Consider the following 27,545-nt stretch of genomic DNA (forward strand, 5'->3'; position numbering starts at 1 on the left):
GGGAGCCACGGCCTTCCAAGGAACCTGCCCGGTCCACTCCCCCGGAAGCGCTCCAGTGCACTTCCGGGTCACGGCAGCAGAGAGCGCGCGGACACGGCAGGGTCCCCCCCGCCGTCCACAGACCAGGCGCGCGCAGGTGCCGGCGTCACTACCCCGGAGGCAAAGCCGAACCAAGGGGAAGAGGACGAGACGCACCGGAGGACGGAGTCCACGAGGGGAGCTCCACCGACCGTGCTTCTGGACCTAGAGCTCCGCCGTTCCCACGGAGACCGCACGGACTCAACCGGACCCAGGTACTGTAGGTTCCTCTCCATTCAGGACAGGAAACCAACTGATGAGGGAGGGGGACTGCCCCTTTTTTATCTGTAGGTTTCCTGTCCTGAAGGGGGCGGATCCCTCTCTCGTGGGTGCTGTCGTGGCGAAAGGAAAATTTATATTTTTGGGGCAGAATACTGATACTTTTATTTTTAAAGGCACTGTGTCAGGAAGTGCTGCTGAAGAACAAAGAAGGGAGGTCTTCGGAGACGAGCTGTGGGCATGAAATCTCATCATGGTGTCTGTACTACGTTGAGACAAAAAAGATGGAAACAACTCATTCAGATTCTATTGGTGGCTCTGGTGGTGCATTCACGTGCTGATGGTGGCTCTGGTGCTGCATTCATGTGCTGCTGATGGTTCTGGTGCAGCATACATGTACTGATGGTGGTTCTGAACATGACAATCCAAAACAAGTTTCATGGCTGTATAAAAAAAAAAGCTTAAAAATAACCAAAACTTTGTTTTGAGATTATGAGAAATGTATGTAAATTAACATGTTTGCACACTTTTCAGGCAGAATGTCTCCAAATCCTCCTCAAATATTTGGTTCTAGTGATGTATTCATGTGAGTAGCTCTTACATGACCCTGACTGCTCACATCCTCTTGATGTCTGATGCATCCTTTTTGTTATAAAAAATAAACTGCTGTTGCGCCTGGAGTCTATAAGTGTCTGCATCTCTGAAATCACATCAGCAGCACTGTAGCCAATCAGTTAGCTGCTGAGCTCCTTGATTAGTTGCAGTGCTGTCATTGTGATGTGACACCAGCACTGCAGACAATAGCAGACCTGGGGACAGTGAATAAAACAAATAAACAAAGCAGGGAATGGATTTCCAAAAACTGGAAAACCTAAGGGTATGTGCACACAAGGTGTTTTAAACTCAAGCAACACTAGCAAGTTTTTTAAGTAGATGTTGAAAACCGTGGCATTTTTTTTTCTAACCCATCTTCTGTGTAGTTTTAGGGGTACTTTGCACGTTGCAGCATCGCTACTGCGATATCGTCAGGGTCAAATCGAAAGTGACGTACATCCGGCACCGGTAACGATGTCGCAACGTGTAAAGCCTAGGAGAGAAGATGAACGCGCGTGAAACAGTCAAAAATCGGTGATCTGTGTCACGTCGTTCATTTCCTTAATTTCGGTGCGTCTGCAGGTACGATGTTGTTTGTCGTTCCTGCAGCTCCACACATCGCTGTGTGTGAAGCCGCAGGAGCGACAAACATCTCCTTACCTGCGCCCACCGTCCACCGGCAATGCGGAAGGGAGAAGTTGGGCGGGATGTTTACATCCCGCTCATCTCCGCCCTTCCTCTTCTATTGGCCGGCCGATTAGTGACGTCGCGGTGACGTCGCTGTGATGCCGAACGCACCGCCTCCTTGAAGGAGGGATTTTTCGGCAGTCACAGCGACGTCGCCGACCAGGTAAGACCGTGTGAAGCTGCCGTAGCGATAATGTTCGCTACGGCAGCTATCACAAGATATCGCATGTGCGATAGGGGCGGGTACTATCGCGCTCGGCATCGCTATCATCGGCTAGCGCTGTCGCAGCGTGCAGAGTACCCCTTACAGTCATTTCCTGGATATTTTTTCAATGGTCTTGACCATCTTTGGCTTTTTTAGTGTTTTCCGAATGTTTTTGTCACATTTTTTTACTGTGCATTTAAGAAAAAGTGATGGTAAAACGCAATAAAAGACATCCGGGCATCTTCCGAACCTTTCCATTGATCTGCATTGTAAAGTACAGAGCGTCTGCTGAGTGGAAAACACCAGAAGAATGAAGCTGTCACTTCTTTTAACCACTTAGTGGTTTTAGAAATCTAAAGTGGTTAAAAGATGCTCAAAAGTCTGAACCTGCGCACAGTAATAGATGCAGATGGTCACTCATTGTATTCTTCATATTGGTATCCATGGTGGGATCTGCCCCCCAAAATGTCATTGCACATTCCCTGAGTGGCATGCACCTAAAATTAGCGTCAGTAACAACAACAGCTTCCCTGATCACCTATCTGTAGCATAGGTCATCAATATTAGCTGTCAGGGATCTGATTTTGTATCCCTGCTCCCAGTTATATGATGAGGCCTTAGCATTATATGTAGAGCTCAGCATCCTCTTCTTTAACTATGGGACCCAGTTCTGTACAGAAAATAGCGGCTTCACCAAGTCCGGCAACTTAAGAGCAATAAATAGGACTGAGCTGTAATACTGGATGCAGCCGTTACTGCATGTTATATGGTCGTGTTACACAACCTACAAGGGCACAAAGATATTACACATTCAACACGCGAAAAGTGGGTCTGTGTACCCTCAAATGCCAGGGCTGAATTTTAGTCCCAGTCCGGCCCTGCATACACTATAATAAGCTGCACACTAACCACTATAAAAATATGAAAAATGGTAAAGCATTACTGCTATAGGGATAATATGAACAATGAAAAATATATTTAGCTCTCTGGAAAAAATGAAATACATGAAAAATGGTATTGCAAAACTGCTATGAATATTTGAAAGTAGTAGAGATGTTTAGCAAATGTATTGATCAATGCAAATGAGCCCGAAACCAATGACAAGGTAATCTCTAATTTTTCAGGAACCTAACCTTAATGCTTCTTTATGTGCTATTAAAAATCTGCAAGTATGGGCAGACAGGCTCCTGGCTATATAGGATCATGAATAGAGTCTGGTAATAGGGCGGAGTTCTGGGTTCTCAGTCAGAAGAAACTACATACTAATCAGAAAAAAGACTGACTGGATCACCTATGTGTGTGAATTAGGTGCTAGCTTAAAAACACATGACTATAATAAAGATAATAAGCTGCACACTAACCACTATAAAAATATCAAAAATGGTAAGGCATTACTGCTATAGGGATATGAACAATGAAAAATACATTTAGCTATCTGGAAAAAATGAAATACATGAAAAATGGTATTGTAAAACTGCTATGAATATTTGAAAGTAGTAGAGATGTTTAGCAAATGTATTGATCAATGCAAATGAGCCCGAAAACCAATGACAAGGTAATCTCTAATTTTTCAGGAACCTAACCTTAATGCTTCTTTATGTGCTATTAAAAATCTGCAAGTATGGGCAGACAGGCTCCTGGCTATATAGGATCATGAATAGAGTCTGGTAATAGGGCGGAGTTCTGGGTTCTCAGTCAGAAGAAACTACATACTAATCAGAAAAAAGACTGACTGGATCACCTATGTGTGTGAATTAGGTGCTAGCTTAAAAACACATGACTATAATAAAGATAATAAGCTGCACACTAACCACTATAAAAATATCAAAAATGGTAAGGCATTACTGCTATAGGGATATGAACAATGAAAAATACATTTAGCTATCTGGAAAAAATGAAATACATGAAAAATGGTATTGTAAAACTGCTATGAATATTTGAAAGTAGTAGAGATGTTTAGCAAATGTATTGATCAATGCAAATGAGCCCGAAACCAATGACAAGGTAATCTCTAATTTTTCAGGAACCTAACCTTAATGCTTCTTTATGTGCTATTAAAAATCTGCAAGTATGGGCAGACAGGCTCCTGGCTATATAGGATCATGAATAGAGTCTGGTAATAGGGCGGAGTTCTGGGTTCTCAGTCAGAAGAAACTACATACTAATCAGAAAAAAGACTGACTGGATCACCTATGTGTGTGAATTAGGTGCTAGCTTAAAAACACATGACTATAATAAAGATAATAAGCTGCACACTAACCACTCTAAAAATATCAAAAATGGTAAGGCATTACTGCTATAGGGATATGAACAATGAAAAATACATTTAGCTATCTGGAAAAAATGAAATACATGAAAAATGGTATTGTAAAACTGCTATGAATATTTGAAAGTAGTAGAGATGTTTAGCAAATGTATTGATCAATGCAAATGAGCCCGAAAACCAACGACAAGGTAATCTCTCATTTTCGGGAACCTAACCTTAATGCCTCTCTATGTGCTATTAAAAATCTGCAAGTATGGGCAGACAGGCTCCTGGCTATATAGGATCATGAATAGAGTCTGGTAATAGGTCGGGGTTCTGGGTTCTCAGTCAGAAGAAACTACATGCTAATCAGAAAAAAGACTGACTGGAACACCTCTTGCTTAATGGTGTTGCAGTGTCTGTGACCTTTTAGAAAAGGGGTGTAATGTCTCAAAATAGGTAAAAGCCAAGGGCATGAATACTTTCGCAAAGCAGTGTTTGTAATAAGGATGTTGTCATTTAAAACAAAAACAAAGACCCCAATTCAAAGTATTATTTACCCCAGAAAACTGCTATAGAACACTTTGAAAGTCACCAGGTTTTGGCAAGTGAAGTTACATTTGGAATTTTCACTCCAGTTTCAGGCAGCTCCATCAAAATCGGTGGAGCTGGGAGGAGAAAGGGTGGAGCGTGGCTATATCCACCAGTCAATTTCATCAATAGTGCCGGCGTTTCTTATACCAGAAATGTTTATGGCTGTAACAAGATGCACCAAATGAAGTGCCTCTTAATGATTTTGGCTTATCTTATAACTGTAGCCCCTCATTAAGACTGACATATGAAACAACAGTCTTAATGAACTGCAGCCAAGGTGTTATGAAACATTAAAATTAATAATAGAACTGAAAGATAGTCATCATGTCCATCTAATCACAGAAATCCTTTACTTTTACCAGCGCTCTATTTCTTAATACTGAATATTCCCTCTAGTCTCTTCTGATACAGAGGTAATTATATACTCTAATCTTTTTACATGCATCTCAATCTTATTGAATAAAAATGAGCAATGTCTTAAAATTTTGCACAGTTATACCAAAACTATGTCCATGTTTACCAAGTTTCTATTATTTCTCAGTTCACAAATCTGAACGTTTCATCTCAATTCCAGACTAATTACTTACTTTTGATCATTTTAGTTGTTTGGGGATCGTATTTTGATCATGCAGTAGCTTGGAACAAACATCTTGATGAAGACAACGTTTTGTTGATTACATTTGAAGATATGAAACATGTAAGTAAGCTTTTACTCTGCTGAATGATAGCTTATCCTATGTCTAATTTTATTTTTGTCCCCAAGGTTTTACAATGACATCACAAATGCTGAGCCATTCCGCTTCGCAAGCTGGTAGCTGAGTCCCAGACTTGCGGGATTGTTTCCATGTGTCTTTGTACGGATCTGTCCCCAGATTTAGAAATACAAACTACATACATAAATTAATCTCTTAGCACTGTTGGAACTGATGTACTTGCTTTGAAAATACTGTACACTGTTTCAGGGGCGTATCCAGGGGGGGGCTGGCGGGGCATCTGCCCCGGGCGCAACTGTGAGGGGGGCGCTGTCGGGATGCCAGATGCTGCACTGTGAAAGTCTCCCCGGGGGCTGTGGTTGCCGCCCTGCAGTGAGAGCCGCTATTCTCTGAGCGCAGCCGCACTCATAGAATCTGCAGCGCGTGGCTTCAACTGCTCAATTGTCCTCGTATCTGTCCGACGCGAGGACAATTGGAGCCGTGACGGCGGCGCTTCTGGGTCAGAGCGACGGCTGTCATGTGATCAGTCAGCTGATCACACTGCTGATCCGGAAGTCAGGCCCGCAACGCAGAGGCGGCAGAGAGCGCTGATTAGTGCTCCAGTGTGGAGCTGAAGACACGGACGGAGGAACATTATAGGGTGAGGGGGGAGGTATCTATGCACACGGAATGGGGGCCAGAGGGTGGGGAGAGGGAACTATCAGTAGACACATTATAAGGGGATTGAGGTTGGGGAAGGGGCATTATCTAAAGACAGTATGGAGGAGAGAGGATGGGAAGGGAGCAGTATCTATAGACACAGTAGGGGTGAGGGGGAACGATCTTTTGACAGTATGGTTGGAAGAGAGATTGGGGAGGGGGAAGCATCTTTGGGCACAGTATCGGGAGAGAATTGAGGAGGGGTGATGTATGGGGAAAGAAATGATGAGGGGGGATGTATGGTGTGAGAAATGAGGAGGGGTGATGTATGGGGAAAGAAATGAGGAGGGGTGATGTATGGGGAGAGAAATGAGGAGGAGTGATGTATGGGGAGAGAAATGAGGAGGGGTGATGTATGGGAGAGAAATGATGAGGGGTGATGTATGGTGAGAGAAATGAGGAGGGGTGATGTATGGGGAAAGAAATGAGGAGGGGTGATGTATGGGGAGAGAAATGATGAGGGGTGATGTATGGTGAGAGAAATGAGGAGGGGTGATGTATGGGGAAAGAAATGAGGAGGGGTGATGTATGGGGAGAGAAATGAGGAGGGGTGATGTATGGGAGAGAAATTAGAAGGGGTGATGTATGGGGAGAGAAATGATGAGGGGTGATGTATGGGGAGAGAAATGATGAAGGGTGATGTATGGGGAAAGAAATGAGGAGGGGTGATGTATGGGGAGAGAAATGAGGAGGGGGGATGTATGGGGAGACAAATAAGGAGGGGGGATGTATGGGGAGAGAAATGAGGAGGGGGGATGTATGGGGAGAGAAATGAGGAGGGGGGATGTATGGGGAGAGAAATGAGGAGGGGGATGTATGGGGAGAGAAATGAGGAGGGGGAATGTATGGGGAGAGAAATGAGATGGGGGATGTATGGGGAGAGAAATGAGGAGGGGGGATGTATGGGGAGAGAAATGAGGAGGGGGGATGTATGGGGAGAGGGAGAGAAATGAGGAGGGGTGATGTATGAGGAGGGGTGATGTATGGGGAGAGAGAGAATGAGGAGGTGTGATGTATGGGGAGAGGGAGAATGAGGAGGTGTGATGTATGGGGAGAGGGAGAATGAGGAGGGGTGATGTATGGGGAGAGAAATGATGAGGGGTGATGTATGGGGAGAGAAATGATGAAGGGTGATGTATGGGGAAAGAAATGAGGAGGGGTGATGTATGGGGAGAGAAATGAGGAGGGGGGATGTATGGGGAGACAAATAAGGAGGGGGGATGTATGGGGAGAGAAATGAGGAGGGGGGATGTATGGGGAGAGAAATGAGGAGGGGGGATGTATGGGGAGAGAAATGAGGAGGGGGATGTATGGGGAGAGAAATGAGGAGGGGGAATGTATGGGGAGAGAAATGAGATGGGGGATGTATGGGGAGAGAAATGAGGAGGGGGGATGTATGGGGAGAGAAATGAGGAGGGGGGATGTATGGGGAGAGGGAGAGAAATGAGGAGGGGTGATGTATGAGGAGGGGTGATGTATGGGGAGAGAGAGAATGAGGAGGTGTGATGTATGGGGAGAGGGAGAATGAGGAGGTGTGATGTATGGGGAGAGGGAGAATGAGGAGGGGTGATGTATGGGGTGAGGAGTGATGTTGGGAGTGGGTGATGTGGTGGGGTGAGTATGGGAGGAGATGAGGAGGTGTGATGTATGTGGGAGAGGGAGAATGAGGAGGGTGATGTATGGGGAGAGGGAGATTGAGGAGGGGGTGATGTATGGGGAGAGGGTGATGTGGTGGTGGTTGGGGTGGGTGTATGGGAGGTGGTGTGATGGTGGGGTGAGGGTGATGTATGGGGAGTGGGAGAATGAGGAGGGGTGATGTATGGGGGTGGGTGATTGGAGGGGTGTGTTGGGTGTGGTGGGGATGTGGAGGGGTGATGTATGGGGAGTGGAGATGAGGGGGGTGTGTATGGGGAGAGGGAGAATGAGGAGGGGTGATGTTTGGGGAGAGGGAGAATGAGGAGGGGTGATGTATGGGGAGAGGGAGAATGAGGAGGGGTGATGTATGGGGAGAGGGAGGATGCGGGGGGATGTATGGGGAGAGGGAGGATGCGGGAGGATGTATGGGGAGAGGGAGGATGTGGGAGGATGTATGGGGAGAGGGAGGATGCGGGGGCATGTGTGGGGAGAGGGAGGATGCGGGGGCATGTGTGGGGAGAGGGAGGATGCGGGGGCATGTATGGGGAGAGGGAGGATGCGGGGGCATGTATGGGGAGAGGGAGGATGCGGGGGCATGTATGGGGAGAGGGAGGATGCAGGGGCATGTATGGGGAGAGGGAGGTTGCGGGGGCATGTATGGGGAGAGGGAGGATGCGGGGGCATGTATGGGGAGAGGGAGGGGTGACGTATACAGACATGGTATGGGGAGCAAATGGGAAAGAAATTTTGAGGACACAGAATAAAGAGTGACATGGTATGAGGAGCAAGTGGGCAGGATGGGGAGTGAGGTAGAAAACTATATGGACACGCAGGAGGTAGTGAGGAAGACAGTAAGGGATGAGAAAAATGTGAGGGGCACAGAATATAGACTGGGTAGTGGAGGGACGTGGTATGGGGAGGGGGCAGAATTGGAGGACAGTGTGAGGCCATAGCGAGGAGGGGGTCGGGATGAGAGGGCACAGTATAAAAACTGGGCAGTATAGGGAGATACAGTGAGAGGACAGTGTGAAGAGTAGTGTGTAAAGGAGAGGGAGTGTGTGGGGCATGTAAGATAAGAGGGACAGTGTGGGTCATATTTTGTGCAGAGAATACTGTGAGGGGCCATTATTTATTCTGGGGCACAGTGTAGGGCAGATATTTTTAAATAGAAGTATTATAATTATTCTGCTATTTTAGGGGCATCGTGATGGGATGTGCTGCAGAAGACCGGAGAAGATGGAAATCTGCAGAGACGAGATGTGAATGTGAAAAGTCATCATGGCGTCAGGACAAGGTGAATAGAAAGAAACGACTCAGAGACAATGTCATTTATAAGGTACCTGAATGTAAATATTTATTTGTGATACTGACTGTGTGTCATCATTAGGCCTGGGTCCCACTTGTGCATTGCTTCTTATGAAAGCGCAATAGGACCCCCACTGATCAGCTGCTCTTGATGCAGGTGGCCAGAAATGCTTATTTCTGGATCTGCTTTGTCCTCTGATGGTGTCCGTGGCCGGGTACTCCACATCCACCTCATTGATTTTAATAGGAACCTGCTGCCACTATCTGAAGACGGAGCAAATCCAGAACTGAGCACTTCCGGCCACCTGCCACCACCGGCACGGAACCTAGAACAGGCGATTGGCGGGGATGCTAGGTGCCGGATCCTGAACAATCAGATATTGGGGATCTATCCTAAGGAAAGGCCTTCAGTGTTAAAGTAGTGGACAATCTCTTTAATAAAGTCTTGTGCCGTCTGACAAGTTAAGAGTTACTATGTTTTTATTTATGTTGTTAGGAGCATTAAAGGGGTTGTCCAAGTTTGTGATGAGTCTGCAGCCACTCTGTGTGTCAATCTATGTGACTGCAGACTTCTGAATTCTCACAGTGTGCACACTGCACGCTGTCAGGATTCTCTGATGCTGGCAGTGACAGTGGGAGCTTACGAAGCTGCAAGTATGCGATTTACATAGATGTGGTCACGTGCTGAACAGACCTGCTCAATGAAAATGAATTGACTGAGGCTGGACACATCAAACCAGAATGTGGCCAGAAGTGTACAAATCTCATACTTGTGCTCACATGATCGTCCACTCTCATCACTGGCACCGGAGAATCCTAACAGTGTGCAGAGCAGAATTCAGAAGTGTGAAGTCACGAATAGATTCACTGCAGACTTTCATCTCTAATCTGGACAATCCCTTTAATTACAAAATTAAGCAGTGTAGTATCCACAGTTCTAACAGCATGTAATATACCCACTGTCACAATTCAGCTCTGCTCACTGGTCACCACATGGCCACTCCACTCATATGTGATTTTCATACTTGCATGTGACAATTAGCTTTTCTTCATACGTTTCTCATTGAACATTGAGAGAATTGTTAAGAGAAGCTCGTTACCACATGACTGTAAGTGTGCAGATCATATATGAGTGACTGGTCACATGATGACTACCCAAATTGCTTGGTGGGGCGGGGGGGGGGGGGCAAACTGAATTCTTGCCCTGGGTGCTGGAAAGCCTAGATACACCTCTGACTGTTTAAATCTGATATTAAATGAAGTTTATTATGAGCTCAGATCATTTTAATATCAGAGGGTAAACTTAAAAAACATTATACAACCATTCTGACATGGATTTTAAAGTAAATATACAGGATTCATTGGATACATAGATCATAGATCTACTTAATAAATGTATGCTTTATGTATGTGTGCTTTAATCTAGTTTAGGCCTAAGACACACGGCATGAAAATCAGAGCAAGTGGAATGCAATAAAACATTGCATTCCATTCGGACCAATAATGACCTATGTGTTAGCACCCATGAGCGAATATTTTCTCAGCCCTAATCGGAACGAGAAAACAATCGCAGCATTCTGCGACTGTAATGCGTTCCTGGTTTCTCTCGCACCCATTCAAGTCTATGGGGCGAGAGAAAAATTGCACTGCACTCGCAGTACACTGGTGTAACGCGAGTGCAGGGCGAGAATGGCAATAGCTGGCTATGGAGGAGTGAGGGAGATAAATCCCTCCCTCCCCTCCTCAGTGCCGGCCCTACCCTCCTGAGTGCTGGCCCGCCCCCCGCAGCTGAGGTCCGATCGCATGATCGGACTTCAGTCGCAGTGACACTCGTATGACACTCGACTCCTGCTGTGCTGCTGTCGCGGGCGGGGAGGAGGGTGTCAGCACACTACGCTCACCCCTTCTGCTCGGGTCCAGCGGCTGCTGCTCAGTGGTGGCTCGAGCGGTAGGCCGGATCCCGGGGGTTTCTCGAGCGGCACTCCTCGCCCGTGAGTGAAAGGGGGTTGTTGGGTATGGGGATTGTTTATTGTCCGTGACGCCACCCACGGTTGTGGTGATTTCACCACCGCTGCTCAATATGGGGATCCCGGGGATGGTGATGCGGAGCAGCCAGGTGTTGCGTTGCCCCTCCGTGGGTAGGGGTTGGTGATCCCGGGGCCCGGTGATGAGATGGGAGATGCAGGGCCTGGTGGGCGCAGGGACGCGGGGGGCAGCGCTGCGCCTTGCGGCACTGTGGTACTCACTCAGCCTGAGACACTGACACAGTTCTTAGTAAAACACTCGGCTGGATGGACGGGTACCCTCAGACGGCTGCGGTTGTTGTTTCTCCCCTGGCCCAGTTTGGTGGTGTAAGTCCTTTCTTCTACTTCCGTGCACCCCCCCTGGCCCAGTTTGGTGGTGTAAGTCCTTTCTTCTACTTCCGTGCACCCTTCTCCTGCACTCCGGCTTCCAGCTGGCTCCCCGACTCTGTATCGGGGGGCCACTGCCCAGCCCCGGCTACCTGCGGTTCCACCAGCTGTCTCCCCGGCTCCCTGCAGACGGCACCTAGCGTCTGCCGGACTCTCTGTACAAGGCCCTAGGCTCCAACCTAGGCCCCTGGCTCTGTCTGCCTCTCTGCAGACCTTCACTCTTCCTCTCCTAGGACTAGACTGGGCTTGTTTCCTGTAGTGATGGGTAGTTCGTGAGTGAGTAGTTCAAAATGAACTAATCTTCAGAGTGAACTAGTTCATCTAGTTCACCATCCTGACAGAGATTAGTTCATTATGAACTAGAGTGGGAGGAGACAGAGAGTGATCCTCATACAGCTCCAGGAGGCTCCTGCTCTCACACTTGAAGGTAGTAAAACACTAGCACACATCAAATACAAATATAATAGTAATAATAATATTAATAAAAACTGAAATTGCACAGTAGACAGACACAGCTCATATGTGTGTATGAGAGAGTTTTTCTGTGTGTGGTTCATGCCCCTCACCTGTCTGTGTGATAGGATCAGCCTCCTGTAGAGGATCAGCCTCCTGTAGAGGATCACCCTCCTGTAGCCTAGATCAGTCTTGCTAAAATCTTTACCATTGGCTCCTGTTCTGTTCTCAAAATGGTGGCTGCTGAACTGCTTCTCACTCCCTCATACACATTCATTATGGGTCAGTACTCTACACTCTACACAGGGGGCGCTGCTGGGCTGAGTGAGATGCATCAGACTGAACTAGACTGTCCTGATTCATTCTCAGTAGAACATTCAGTTCAGCAGCTCATATAGTTCATTTAGTTCACAGGTCACATGATGCATTTCCTATCAGCTCCTCAGGATAGAGTGGAGAGAAATACTGAACTAGATGAACTAAATGAGCTAATCTTTTGAACTAATCTTTTCAGTGAACTAGTTCATGGTGAACTAATCACCAAAATGAACTAGATTTCCCATCACTAGTTTCCTGCCTCTCGTCAGCTCACTCCAGGGTGGGCGTCCCCATCTCCTCACTCCGCCCACCTGGTGTGTCAGTCTGAGGCAGAAAGCAGGTCACTTTGGGGATGTCTGCTGTGAACTGCTGGGGGTGGGGGTGTGTGTGTGTTGTTACCTGTGTCCCCTGGCTTGTCCAGGGCGACACACTGCCAGCGTGAGCGGAGTGTCATGCAAGGATCGCAGTAGTGGCCCATGTGGCCCCAGCCTTAGTCCCAGTGCGCCCCATCAAGTCTTGGCTTATCCTTTAGAGATTCCCTGCTGGTCCTTGATTTCTGTTTTTTCACTTCAGTTTTGAAAAGAGTCAACCTATCAGCATTTTCCGTTAACAGGCGGATGTGCCTATCAGTTATTATGCCCCCAGGGGCACTAAAAACTCACTATGACAAAACGCTAGCGGCAGGGCAGGCCAGCACCTCAAAGGTGTAAGGAGACAGTTCATGCCACATGTCCAGCTTGGATGTCCAATAGTTGTATGGCACAGTGTGTGAGTAACCAGTAATCAGTGTTGGCCAAAATGCATATGTGGGGTTCATGGGAAAGGCAGCAGGATATAAAGTCAACCATGTGTGCCAGACTCCCAACAGGCAAGGCTTCTCTGTCCCCACCAGCAGGAGGATGACTCTCCATCTCCTCCTCCTTCTCCTAATGCTCCTCCTCTTCAGCCAATCCATGCTAAACAGACGGGATGAGGCTGGTGTGGGTAGTACCCTCCTGTTCCTTCTCTACCTCAGCCTCCTATCATCAAATACGTTCTGAGAAGATGAGATGAGGTTGGGTTGGGTAGTATCACCCTGTGTATTTTCTTGCTCCATTTTCACCTGGTGTATGTACAAGGCTTCCTCTTCCTCAGATTTGGTGCAGGAATATGATGTATAAATTTCAGCACTAAATCTGCATCTCTTGGCAAATAAAAACATAATTTTCTGCCAGGAGATGCAGGTATGTGAACTCAGTGACCTCACCTTTGTTGATGGCACTGCATTTAACCCCTTTACGACCAAGGATGTAACTGTACATCCTTGGTCATACAGCAGTAATCACCGCCGGCTGCTGCAGTCGGCGATGATCCCTGCACGTTTGCTGATTTGAACAGCAGACATGCAGGGCTAACCGGCGAGGGTGGATCTGCAATCCACCCATGCCTGCTTGATACTTAGTTTGTGCTGTCAAAATGTGACATTTAAATGGCCAAGGCGGGGATCGCGCCATTCCCCGCCTTCATGGAAGGTCCCATGATCATAGGGAGCTGATGGTTGCCATGGTAGCAATGGGTCATGTGATGACCCCTGTCACTGTCATGACGTATTTCCTGTGTGCACACCAGTGACTATGTAAGGGGAATACATGTAATAGCAGAAACTGCTGTGTGAATACTGACATGAAAAATTCAATAGCTATATGTAAGGATGAAATGTGAAAAATGGAACCTGCATTACTGCCATGAATATATGAATAAAGAGAAATTTAGCTACTGAATTGATCAATGCAATAGAGCCCCAACACTACGCCAAAGTATTTCTCTACGTTGGGGTCCCTAGCTTGTGTGTGTCCTCTCATGCAGTTAAAAAACTTACCGTGTATGGGAAGCTGAGACCCAGGCTATATATACGATGTGGATTGGCAATAGGTGTGTATGGGGAGGGTTCACAAACGAAAAACTACTAACAAAAAAGAAATAACGTTTGGAACTCCATTCTATGTCTGAACTGGGTGCAAAAACCTAAAAAAACATCACTATGGGGAGATAAGGTATGCACACCAGTGACTATGTAAGGGGAATACATGTAATAGCAGAAACTGCTGTGTGAATACTGACATGAAAAATTCAATAGCTATATGTAAGGATGAAATGTGAAAAATGGAACCTGCATTACTGCCATGAATATATGAATAAAGAGAAATTTAGCTACTGAATTGATCAATGCAATAGAGCCCCAACACTACACCAAAGTATTTCTCTACGTTGGGGTCCCTAGCTTGTGTGTGTCCTCTCATGCAGTTAAAAAACTTACCGTGTATGGGAAGCTGAGACCCAGGCTATATATACGATGTGGATTGGCAATAGGTGTGTATGGGGAGGGTTCACAAACGAAAAACTACTAACAAAAAAGAAATAACGTTTGGAACTCCATTCTATGTCTGAACTGGGTGCAAAAACCTAAAAAAACATCACTATGGGGAGATAAGGTATTCAGTATTCACACAGCAGTTTCTGCTATTACATGTATTCCCCTTACATAGTCACTGGTGTGCATACCTTATCTCCCCATAGTGATGTTTTTTTAGGTTTTTGCACCCAGTTCAGACATAGAATGGAGTTCCAAACGTTATTTCTTTTTTGTATTTCCTGTGTGAACCGACAGTGCTGGGTCTCACAGGAAAGCTGCATTTATGCTGATCAGAGCTGTGCAGTCCTTAGGGGGACTAGTAAAATAAATATAAGTGTAAAAAAAATAAAAGTTTTTAAAAATATGAAAAAATAAAACCCTAAAAGTTCAAATCACCTCCCATTTGCCCCACTGAAAATAAAACAGTTACAAAAATAAATAATATACACATTTGCTATCACCGCGTTCACAAATGCCCGATCTATCAAAATATAAAAATCAATTAATCTGATCAGTACATGGATTGGCGAGAAAAAAAAAATTAAAATACCAAAATTACATTTTTTTGGTTGCCACAAAATTTTTTTAAATTGCAATACAAGACACAATATTTGCGGTCACCAGTAGTTATCGTATGCAGCACCGAAAACAGATAATGGTACAACAGCAAGTAGCAACATGGTGTATGGAGTTTGCATAAAGCTCAAAGTTAAGTAAGTTTACAAATGATCATGTGCCACTGCCTACACAAGAATTATAGAATTAATAGAACAGGATAAGATTTATTTTCTCATGGTTGTAGCCTAAATCAAATCTACTGTGTTCCTAGGACCTGGAAGGATCAGTTAAGAAGATAACTGAATTCTTAGGCATTCCATTTTCTGAGGAACAAGCGAAGCAAGTTGCTGACAAAGGAACGTTTAAGGCTATGAAAGAAAATTCTGGGAAAACTCATGGTGCTTTTGGACAGATTATTTTTAGAAAAGGTAAAACTTACAACTACATTTGCTCCCTGTACCATGACCAGAGATGAGCGGAAATATGCAAGTTAGGGTTCAGCTGGACTTTAAAGTTCTGTTCTGGACCCGATACATATTGGAAGTCTATAATTGGGCAGTTCAGCTCTCTGTCTACATACAACCAACCATAAATAGAGCTCTTCCAGGGAAGGTAGGACAGGTTTTTTTTTTATTTTACACACTACATCTGATAATGCTCTTGTTACGCCCAGTGTGAGACATTCAGACACTGCAAGCGGCTCGCACTGGGCCGCGCACCGAGCATACCCGAGCACAGCAATGCTTGTTCGAGTGGTTAGCATACATAAAGCACCCGAATTCCGAACACTGATTTTTTTTTTTTTTGTAAAGTCTGTGTCCGGTATGAACATTATTATTATTATTATTATTATTTATTATTATAGCGCCATTTATCCCATGGCGCTTTACAAGTGAAAGAGGGTATACGTACAACAATCATTAACAGTACCAAACAGACTGGTATAGGAGGAGAGAGGACCCTGCCCGCGAGGGCTCACAGTCTACAGGGAATGGGTGATGGGACAACAGGTGAGGACAGAGCTGGTTGCACAGTGGTCTACTGGACTGAACATTGAACTTTAACGTTCGTGGCCGCACACCTCTAGCCATGACCAGAATTTATTAGCTAAAATTACATTATTTCACAGTACAACAACAAAAATCTATTGTTTTTAATACTGTTTTCTGATATATGAAATACATGGAATTACATAATGCACAAAGGAACATTAAATAAATAACTGACACAAACACTTTGGTGGATAAAAAGTTCTGTAGCCACATGCTTTTATTAAATTGAAAGTACAAAAGCATAACATTAACACTTTCCCACAAAATGATGTAACTGTAAGTCACAATTGCAGGTAATTTCCTGTAATCCAAAGTACAATTTTGTCAGAAAGATGTGACGGGCTCAGTAGTTGTGCCTGTATACATCTGAGCTCCTGCTATGTGTGTCGGGACTTGACATAGCACTATTCCCACCACTTTATCCCTCACATGCTACTGTCCATTTTGTAAGCCCATTGACCACCTGTGGGGCGATAATGGGAAGCCGATGACCACCTTTGCAAAAGGAGGCCTAAGGGGTACTTCTCACATAATGAGATCGCAAGCGAGATCGCTGCTGAGTCACAGGTTTTGTGACGTACCAGTGACCTGCGGTCTCGCTGTGTGTGACACTAAGCAGCGACCTGGCCCCTGCTGTGAAATCGCTGAACGTTACACACTGTTCTGGTTAATTTTTTGCTTGTTGGTCTCCCGTTGTGCAGCACACATCAGCGTGTTTGATGGCGGGAGACTAACGAGCAGCGTACGCTGGTAACCAAGGTAAATATCTGGTAACTAAACAAAGTGTTTTGCTTGGTTACCCGATATTTACCCTGGCTATGTGTGCAGGGAGCCAGCGCAAAGTGGTGTACGCTGGTAACTAAGGTAAATATCGGGTAACCAAGCAAAGCGCTTTGCTTGGCTACCCGATATTTACCCTGGTTACCAGCATACACGCTTACAGGCTGCCAGCGCTGGCTCCCTGCACACGTAACCAGGGTAAATATCGGGTAACTAAGCAAAGCGCTTTGCTTAGTAACCCGATGTGTACCTTGGTTACCAAGCGCAGAGTCGCTGGTGGCTGGTGAGATCTGCCTGATTGACAGCTCACCAGAGACCATGTAGCGATGCACTAGCGATCCTGACCAGGTCAAATCATGGTCGGAATCGCTGGTATGTCGTTTAGTGAGACGGTACCCTAATGATGGCCTCAATGTCTACCATATCCCTAAGCCTATAAGATCATCTGGGGGCAGGTCATTATAGGCTGCCACTCACAGGTTAGATAATGCACTGTACAACATAGAGTAAAAGGATTTCAGGTCCAAGCCATCTTGTGGAAAAAGTAACTCCTATATAACATAATAGATATATATCTATTATAATATATATACTGTATATATATATACAGTGCCTTGCGAAAGTATTCGGCTCCCTTGATATTTTCAAACTTTTCCCACATTTCAAGCTTCAAACATAAAGATAAAAATTTCATTTTTATGGTGAAGAATCAACAAGTGGGACACAATTGTGAAGTTGAACGAAATTTATTGCTTATTTTAAACTTTTTTAAAAAATAAATAACTGAAAATTGGGGCGTGCAATATTATTCATCCCCTTTACTTTCAGTGCAGCAAACTCACTCCAGAAGTTCATTGAGGATCTCTGAATGTTCCAATGTTGTCCTAAATGACTGATGCTATAAATATAATCCACCTGTGTGTAATCACGTCTCCGTATAAATGCACCTAGTCTATGATAGTCTCAGTGTTCTGTTTAAAGCGCAGATACCATCATGAAGACCAAAGAACAGAACAGGGAGGTCCATGATACTGTTGTGGAGAAGTTTAAAAACGGATTTCGTTACGAAAAGATTTCCACAACTTTAAACATCCCAAGAAGAACTGTGCAAGCGATCATATTGAAATGGAAGAAGTATCATACCACTGCAAATCTACCAAGACCCGGCCGTCCATCCAAACTTTCATCTCAAACTAGGAAAAGACTGATCAGAAATGCAGCCAAGAGGCCCATGATCACTCTGGATGAACTGCAGAGATCTACAGCTGAGGTGGGAGAGTCTGTCCATATGAGAACAATCAGTCGTACACGGCAAATATCTGTCTTTATCGAGAGTGGCAAGAAGAAAGCCATTTCTCAAAGATATCCATAAAAAGTGTTGTTTAAAGTTTGCCACAAGTCACCTGGGAGACACCAAACATGTGGAAGAAGGTGCTCTGGTCAGATGACACCAAAATCAAACTTTTTGGGCACAATGCTAAACGATATGTTTGGCGTAAAAACAACACAGCTCATCACCCTGAACACACCATCCCCACTGTCAATCATGGCGATGGCAGCATCATATTTTGGGCCTGCTTTTCTTCAGCAGGGACAGGGAGGATGGATAAAATTGATGGGAAGATGGATGGACCCAAATACAGGACCATTCTTGAATAAAACCTGTTAGTCTGCAAAAGACCTGATACTGGGACAGAGATTTGTCTTCCAACAAGACAATGATCCCAAACATAAAGCAAAATCTACAATGGAATGGTTCACAAATAAATGTATCCAGGTGTTATAATGGCCAAGTCAAAGTCCAGACCTGAATCCAATCGAGAATCTGTGGAAAGAGCTGAGAACTGCTGTTCACAAATGCTCTCCATCCAACCTCACTCCGCTCCAGCTGTTTTTTTAAAGGAAGAATGGGCAACAATTTCAGTCTCTCGATGTGAAAAACTGGTAGAGACATACCCCAAGCGACTTGCAGCTTCAATCACAGCAAAAGGTGGCTCTACAAGGTATTAACTTAAAGGGGCCGAATAATATTGCACACCCCAATTTTCAGTTACTTATTTTTTATAAAAGTTTAAAACAAGCAATACATTTCGTTCAACTTCACAATTGTGTCCCACTTGTTGATTCTTCACCATAACATTACATTTTTTTATCTTTATGTTTGAAGCCTGAAATGTGGGAAAAGGTTGAAAAATTCAAAGGGGCCAAATACTTTTGCAATGCACTGTAGCTGCTCCGTGCACACTCCCATGACTGAAAGTTCCTGGGAGGAAATAAGTTCATTCTCATACTGTAGCCACAATTTCACTGGTTGGAGGGTTATTCCCCATTTTGTGCATATATGGTGTATTCACAGGATATGCTATAAGTGTATGACAAATAAGGCTCTCAAGAATTGTTCACACTCAAAAAGGCCATATAAAATTATTTTTTCTAATTTACATCCATATACATTAAATAAATTAAGTGGTAACTTTATATTGCGCTTTCTGTTCAGTCTCAGACTCAGTCACAGGAGGCAGCACTGTAGTTACTAGTTTCTTGCATTGCTGCCCCCTTTGAAGGGATCCTGGATGATAGATGCTGTAGGAGTGGGAGATGTGAGTGCAGCACCGGCTCTCTGCTTCTATCTCCGCCGCCGCTCCAGCGTCTAACTGTGACAGAAGATGTACGGAAGCAAAGTTAGTAGTAGTAAGGAATACCAACACCAGGGAGAAAGGGTCCAGAATTATGTGCTTTTGCCTAAGGCACAGAAATGTGTAGATCCAGCTCTGTTGGTACCGCTGACAGAAAACTTAAAACCTACAGTGATAGTGGCTCCTCAGTAATAGTATATTTTGCAAGCACATTGGAGACTGGATGGATAAACATAAAGATACTGTCATGACTGTCTCATGGCTCTGCTCGTGCAGAGCCACTGTACGTGTTTTTTCTCCTTCTGTTGGTTCCCTCTGGGGGTTAGGTCATGTGGGAGGAGCCTATTCTGTCCGGCCTCGTTCCGGGGTCACTTTGGTTTTTATTGGAGTTGTTTCTCTCTGAACGCTGCCAGTAATAGTTCCTGCTCTGCAGCATGCACAACTGGTTCGTGTGACTTTGCTCTGATCTAGTCCCACTACCCAGCACTCCTCTCCTTGACCTCCGTCCCTCCTGTCTTGTGTGACCTCCCTGTTCTCCTGACCCTGGTTCTGTTCCGTATCCCCACTTCCGTCCCTTCTGTCTCGTCTGACCTCCTGATCCTGGTTCTGTTACGTATCCCCACCTCCACTCCCTCCTCTTTACTTACCTGTCCTCCGGGCCTCCGACCTCAGTTTGTTCGCTGACTACAACTCTGCTTTCCTCCGGCTCCTGACGTGATCTCCTGGTTTCTGAACCCCTGCTTCCACGTCACTTCGGCTGGCTTACTCCACTGTACAGATGCAACATCCTGGCATAGATCTTGGCTTTATCGACTATCCCGGCGCCTGTGCTAGCGACCTCTAGTGGGCTTCTCTCTTACTGCACTTAGGAGCTATTCATCTTTCCCGAGTCTCTGCAACCCCTTGTGGTAGCTTGACAGATACCTAAAACCTATTGTGCTTTCTTACTGGTGGAATTATTGTTGGTCTAGTGGACAATTCAGTTTAAATCTCTCTCTCTAGTCACTAGACTTCATGCTGTTACAGAGCTGATAAAAATCAACCATGTATTATTAACCTTCTACCTTTTTTCACTAAAGGTTAATTTTTTAGCTTATCCCAGTGAGCTCATATATATATATATATATATATATATATATAAAAAAAAATCAATTTGGTGCCAATATTTGTTTTATGAAGAGGTAATCTAATGACATCTACCATGTTCTATACAAATAAACGGCAGGGGAGTAATGTTCCTGTTGTCTCTGAATTCTCTTTGCTTAACATGAAACACTTTTGATGTCTACAGTAAGAATCTAGAAGACACGTGACCCTGAGAATCACTAACTGCTCACTTATTTTTCTAGGTGATGTTGGAGACTGGAAAAATCACTTCTCACAAGCTCAAAGCGAAGAAATGGATGCAAAATTTGAAGAATGCTTAGCAGGAACCAAACTTGGAGAAATGCTGAAGTATAATGTCCACTGTAAATGGTGACTCTGTAATGTGGTACAATAAATGATTTTGATTTTGATTTTGATTTATATTCATCTGGATCCTGTCTTTTAATAAATTTGGATCCTGATATCTAGTGTATCTCGTTTATGGTGCCAACTATTTAATTTCTTAGAACTCCCATGGTAAAATGATCCGCAAGGGAAAAATATATATATATATATATATAAAAAAAAATGTGGTGGGCGCTGTCTCAATGAATACAAGGATGAGAAGGTGTAGGGAAAAAAATGAACATTTTGTAAAGACATCAACGCGTTTCAAAATGGATCACAATTTTTTCCTTATAGCCTTTAAAATTCATTGTTGTCTTTTAATAAATGTTTTACCTTACCTTCTCATCCTTGTCTTTCTCATTACAGCGCCCACAAGATTTTTTTTCTTATATTTTGGCCCTGTAATTGTGTTAATGAGTCGCTCTGTTGGATTTAATGGGTGGAGCAGCAGTCTATACGAGGAATAGCACTTGTCTACTACTTTCATTACAGTTGTGCCTGACCTCCACAATTCTACTAGGTGAGGAGATTCCATCTACTCTTCCATGTTTCTTATGATCAGGCCTTCACCTCCTATGATGTCTTCTGTGCCATATGGGAAATCCAGTATATTCCACTCATACTCTTGGCCCCCCATGTACCCATAATGATAGAACAGATGTCTCTAGGACTGTTCTCTTGCACTGCTACTTACCAGACACCTGTTGTACAGGAAATTGTAGGAGTGCTCTATTCAAATCTTACAGACTTCCTGGTATTGACTAGGCTTTCTGACTATCCTCTGCCAACTCGCTCCATGGCCAGCAGCTAATCAGTGGACACAACCCAGTGGCCCCCTGTAAGTCCAGATCCCTGTGCAGGGGCTAAAAGTTGAATGCCAAGGCAAGCCCTTGAATCCGGTGGAGCAAACACCATCAAAATATAAATCCTCTACAGACATTTACAATATATCTAAAATGTTGAGAAAGGCTATATTTAAAGCATAATGGCTTCCATTTATACTGGAGCCATCACTGCACATAGGATATGTTTAACATAGATGTCGGAGAAACTTGGCAACCTCCAAACCCTATGTCAGAATATCAATAACTGCTGGCATTTCTGATATGTTTGATGGCAAGATTATCATAGCAGACTAAGCTATGGCCGATCTTAGTGATCCCCATGATCGCAAGATCCCCATGATCCCCACTGTAGTTTTAGATTGCACTGTCAGAGTTTGGCAGCGCGATCTAAGGGGTTAACAGGCACAGGTGGATCTGAGATCCCCCTGCTCCTGTTAGCTTCATATGTCTGCTGATCAGATCAGCAGACATGTTTTGGGAATAATGCAGGCTCCAAATGTGAGCTTGCATTACAGGGACAAACATGGCCAAGGACCAGTACATCCTTGATCGTGAAGTAGTTAATATTTTTATAAGAAAATAAAAAAACAAATTCAACTTGGTCATATCCTATTTTGATCAAAGTACAGTAGCAAGAAAAAGTTTGGGCATCCCTTGTCAAAATTACTGTTATTGTTAACAGTTAAGGAAATTGAAGATGAAATGATCTCTGAAAGGCATAAATTTAAAGGGACTCTGTCAGCAGGTTTCTGCTAAGCAAACTGAAGACAGCATGCTGTAAAAGTTAAAGCAGGGAATTCAGCCCTGTGTCTGTTATCACAAAGTCTGTTTGTGTACTTGCAATGTTAGTTTAAACCTCTTAGCGTTATCATTAGTAGGTTTAAGGCTATGTGCGCACGTTGCGTAATTACATGCAGTTACGCTGCGCTTTGAAGCGCAGCGTAACTGCATGCGTCCTGCGTCCCCTGCACAATCTATGCAGATTGTGTAGGGGCGGTGCGCACGTGGCGTCTTAGAGCGCAGCGCTTCGGCTGCTGCCCGAAGTGCGCGTTCTAAGAAGTGACATGTCACTTATTCCATGCGCTTTGCCGCCAGCCCCTGCTCTGTCTATGGGAGGGGCTGCAGTGAAAGCGCATGGAATCGGCTTTTTTTTTCCACTACGGACATTTTCTGTAGCGATTTGAAGCGCACGTGTGCTCTTCAGATCGCTGCAGAAATTTCTGCAGTGAAGTACGCAACGTGCGCACATAGCCTAAGGAGGTGTGAGTTGTGGTCTGACTCTGCCCCCTTCTGTGATTAGTAGCTTTTCTCTATGAAAATGTACACTGAAAGCCTGGTGTAAGTGGGAGCACCTCTATGGGCTCTGCTACATGCAAAAAATAAGATCTTGGATTGTGATAAAACTTCTGTACCCAGTAATATAAGTGATATATCATTGGATTCAGGATCTACATCATGCTGCTCTCAATGAGGTAGTAAAAACGAGCTGACAGATTCCCTTTAAAGATGACACATTTCCTTTGTATTTTAAGCAAAAAAATATAACAAAAGGACCATGGTCAGATGCAAAAGTTTGATCACCCTTCATTGTTAGTACCTAGTAGCTCCCCCTTTGGCAAGTATCACTGCTTGTAAACACTTTTTGTAGTCAGCCAAAGCTCATTCATTGCTTATTTGAGGGATATTCAGCCATTCTTCCTTGGAAAAGTCTTCCAGTTCGGTGAGATTCCTGGGTTGTCTTGCATGCACTGCTCTTTTCAAGGTCTAGCCACAGATTTTCAATGATGTTCAGATCAGGTGACTGTGAGGGCCATTGTAAAAGCTTCAGCTTGCACCTATTGAGGTAGTCTATTTTGGATTTTGATTTGTGTTTAGGATCATTATCGATTTGTAGAAGTCATCCTATTTTCAACTTCAGCTTTTTTTTACAGATGATGTTATGTTTGCATCAAGAATTTGTTGAAATTTCATTTAATCTATTCCTCCTTCTACCTGTGAAATGTTCTCTATGCTATTGACAACACAACCCCAAAGCATGATTGATCAACTCCCATTTGAATGGTTTGCAATAAGTTCTTTTCCTGACATTTTGTGCCCCTTTTTTTTCTCTGCAAATACATTTGTTCATTGTGGCCAAAGAGTTCTATTTAACCTCATTAGCCCACAGGACTTGTTTACAAAATGCATCAAGCTTGCATTGAAGGCCATGTTTGTGCAGATGTCTCTGAAAAGTAGGACAATGTACTACAACTCCAGAGTCTGCTAAATCTTAAGGTACCGTCACACTAAGCAACTTACCAGCGATCCCAACAACGATAGGGATCGCTGGTAAGTTGCTAGGAGGTTGCTGGTGAGATGTCACACTGCAACGCTCCAGCGATCCCACCAGCAACCTGACCTGGCAGGGATCGCTGGAGCGTCGCTACACAAGTTGCTGGTGAGCTCACCAGCAACCAGTGACCAGCCCCCAGCGCCGCGTGGAAGATGCTGCGCTTGGTAACTAAGGTAAATATCGGGTAACCAACCCGATATTTACCTTGGTTACCACCGCACGTGCAGAGAGCAGGGAGCAGCGCACACTGAGCGCTGGCTCCCTGCTCTCCTAGTTACAGCACACATCGGGTTAATTACCCGATGTGTGCTGCAGCTAAATGTGCACAGAGCAGGGAGCAGCGCACAATGCTTAGCGCTGGCTCCTTGCTCTCCTAGTTACAGCACACATCGGGTTAATTACCCGATGTGTGCTGCAGCTAAATGTGCACAGAGCAGGGAGCAGCGCACAATGCTTAGCGCTGGCTCCTTGCTCTCCTAGTTACAGCACACATCGGGTTAATTACCCGATGTGTGCAGCAGCTACATGTGCACAGAGCAGGGAGCAGCGCACACTGCTTAGCGCTGGCTCCTTGCTCTCCTAGTTACAGCACACATCGGGTTAATTACCCGATGTGTGCAGCAGCTACATGTGCACAGAGCAGGGAGCAGCGCACACTGCTTAGCGCTGGCTCCCTGCTCTCCTAGTTACAGCACACATCGGGTTAATTAACCCGATGTGTGCTGCAGCTACATGTGCACAGAGCAGGAGCCGGCAGCACAGGCAGTGAGAGCGGGGGAGGCTGGTAACAAAGGTAAATATCAGGTAACCAAGGACAGGACTTCTTGGTTACCCGATGTTTACATTGGTTACCAGCCTCCGCAGAAGCCGGCTCCTGCTGCCTGCACATTTAGTTGTTGCTGTCTCGCTGTCACACACAGCGATCTGTGCTTCACAGCGGGACAGCAACAACTAAAAAATGGCCCAGGACATTCAGCAACAACCAACGACCTCACAGCAGGGGCCGGGTTGTTGCTGGATGTCACACACAGCAACATCGCTAGCAACGTCACAAAAGTTGTTCGTTAGCAGCGATGTTGCTAGCGATGTTGCTTAGTGTGACGGGGCCTTTACTGTAGGTCCTGTGGGGGTTCTGATTTGCCTCGCCAGCAATCCTACAAGCAGCTCTCACAAAAATATTGCTTGGTCTTCCAGACCTTATCTTTTTTTCCCCTGTTCCTGGTAACTGCCTTTTTTTATTACATTTAGAAATGAGGAAAGGACAACTTGAAAATGCTTTGCTATCTTCTTGTAGCGTTCTCCTGCTTTGTGGGCCTCCAGAATTTTCATTTCAGAGTGCTAGGCAGCTGCTTAGAAGAACCCATGGCTACTGTTTTTTGGCATAAGGTTAGATAAGGCTGGCTTTTTACAAAGCTGTGAAATTTACATCAACTGGCCTTTCTGAACGATGATAGTGAACAAACCATTACCCTAACAGGCTAATTAGGGTCTGAAACCTTGGTCAAAGTTATCTGAGAACACAAATCTTCAAGGGTGCACAAATTGTTGCATTTGCCCACTTTCCTTTTTGTAATTTTTTAAAATGTAAAAGATGAAAATAACTTATATTTATTTTGCCTAAAATAAAAAGGAAATGTGTAATCTTTAACTTTATGCCCTTTAGGGTGTGATGTTGCACACAGTTCACACACGGCATCATGAGGGGGTTACTCACTCGTTTTTCTGGTCTCCATGGTAGCACACAGGAGCATGGTTCTTTTAAAAGTTTAGCAGTTTATTAGGACAGCATAAACTGCTTTTGTAGTCCACATCACACACTGATGACAGTCCATACCACTCACGGTAAAACCTCACAGGTTTCGATACCACTTTCTCCAAAAGTATCCCACTAACCCACAGATATATATATATATATATATATATATATATACATATAATCTCATTTGATAATATACAACTAGCCCTAGAGTTGGATACAGCGACAGAAGATGGCGCTTCTATGAAAGCGCCATTTTCTGGGGCGGCTGCGGACTGCAATTCGCAGCAGGGGTGCCCAGTAAGCTTGGGCACCCTGCGCTGTGGATTCCAATCCCCAGCTGCCTAGTTGTACCTGACTGGACACAAAAATTGGGCGAAGCCCACGTCATTTTTTTTTTATAAATATTTCATGAAATTCATGAAATAATTAAAAAAAAAAAAAGGGCTTCCCTATATTTTAGGTTCCCATCCGGATACAAATAGGCAGCTGGGGGTTGGGGGCAGCCCGTAGCTACCTGCTGTACCTGGCTAGCATACAAAAACATGGCGACGCCCATGTAATTTCTTTGTGGACCAAAAAACTCCTGTATACAGTCCTGGATAGAGGTATGCTGAGCCTTGTAGTTCTGCAGTTGCTGTCTGTTTGCATGGAGAAGAGCAGACAGCAGCTGTAGAACTACAAGGCTTAGCATCCTCAATCCAGGACTGTATGCTGGAGGGAGAGGCAGGGGGAGCAGAACTGCAAGGCTCAGCATGCTTCATCCACTAGTGTATGCAGGAGAGCAGACAGCAGCTGCAGAACTACAAGGCTCAGCATTCTGTATTCAGGACTGTATGCTGGAGGGAGAGACAGGGGGAGCAGAACTACAAGGCTTAGCATGCTCCATTCACTAGTGTATGCAGGAGAGCAGAAAGCAGCTGCAGAACTACAAGGCTCAGCATACTCCATCCAGGACTGTATGCAGGAGTTTTTTATCCGCCAAAAAATGACGTGGGCTTCGCCATATTTTTGTATGCTAGTCAGGTACAGCAGGCAGGTACGGCTGCCCCCAACCCCCAGCTGCCTATTTGTACTCGGCTGGGAACTAAAAATATAGGGAAGCCCTTTTTTTAATTATTTCATAAATTTTATGAAATAATTAAAAAAAAAAAAATGACATGGGCTTTGCCCCATTTTTGTGTCCAACCAGGTACAACTAGGCAGCTGGGGATTGGAATCCGCAGCACAGGTTAGCCCGAGCTTTCTGGGCCTCTCTGCTGTGAATTGCAGTCCGCAGCCGCCCTAGAAAATGGTGCTTTCATAGAAGCGCCATCATCTGGCGCTGTATCCAACTCTTCCAGCTGCCCTGGTGACGGGTGGCTCGCTTTGAAATAATGGGTTAATACTAGCTTTGTTTTACTAGCTAGTATAAAGCCAGAGATTCTTAATGTCAGGCAAGTTTGACCCGGCCATTAAGAATCTCCAATAAAGAGTTAAAAAAAAAGACACCACACAGAGAAAAAATACTTTAAAAGAAATACACAGACACACTTAGAGACTCC

At 44.8% G+C, this 27,545-nt stretch overlaps 1 protein-coding gene across 1 annotated transcript in view; it reads left to right on the forward strand.

Annotated features, from left to right (window-relative positions):
• Positions 1-21,112, forward strand: part of SULT6B1 (sulfotransferase family 6B member 1) — a 50,741-nt gene extending 29,629 nt beyond the window's left edge. The window contains exons 5-7 of the mRNA XM_075338158.1: positions 5,225-5,319; positions 15,378-15,534; positions 20,924-21,112. Coding sequence (XP_075194273.1) covers positions 5,225-5,319; positions 15,378-15,534; positions 20,924-21,054 — 383 coding nt within the window. The 3' untranslated portion in view covers positions 21,055-21,112. The remainder of the gene's footprint in view (positions 1-5,224; positions 5,320-15,377; positions 15,535-20,923) is intronic.
• The last annotated feature ends 6,433 nt before the right edge of the window (positions 21,113-27,545 follow it).

The sequence above is a fragment of the Anomaloglossus baeobatrachus genome, chromosome 3, assembly GCF_048569485.1.
Source record: "Anomaloglossus baeobatrachus isolate aAnoBae1 chromosome 3, aAnoBae1.hap1, whole genome shotgun sequence".
NCBI lineage: Eukaryota > Metazoa > Chordata > Amphibia > Anura > Aromobatidae > Anomaloglossus > Anomaloglossus baeobatrachus.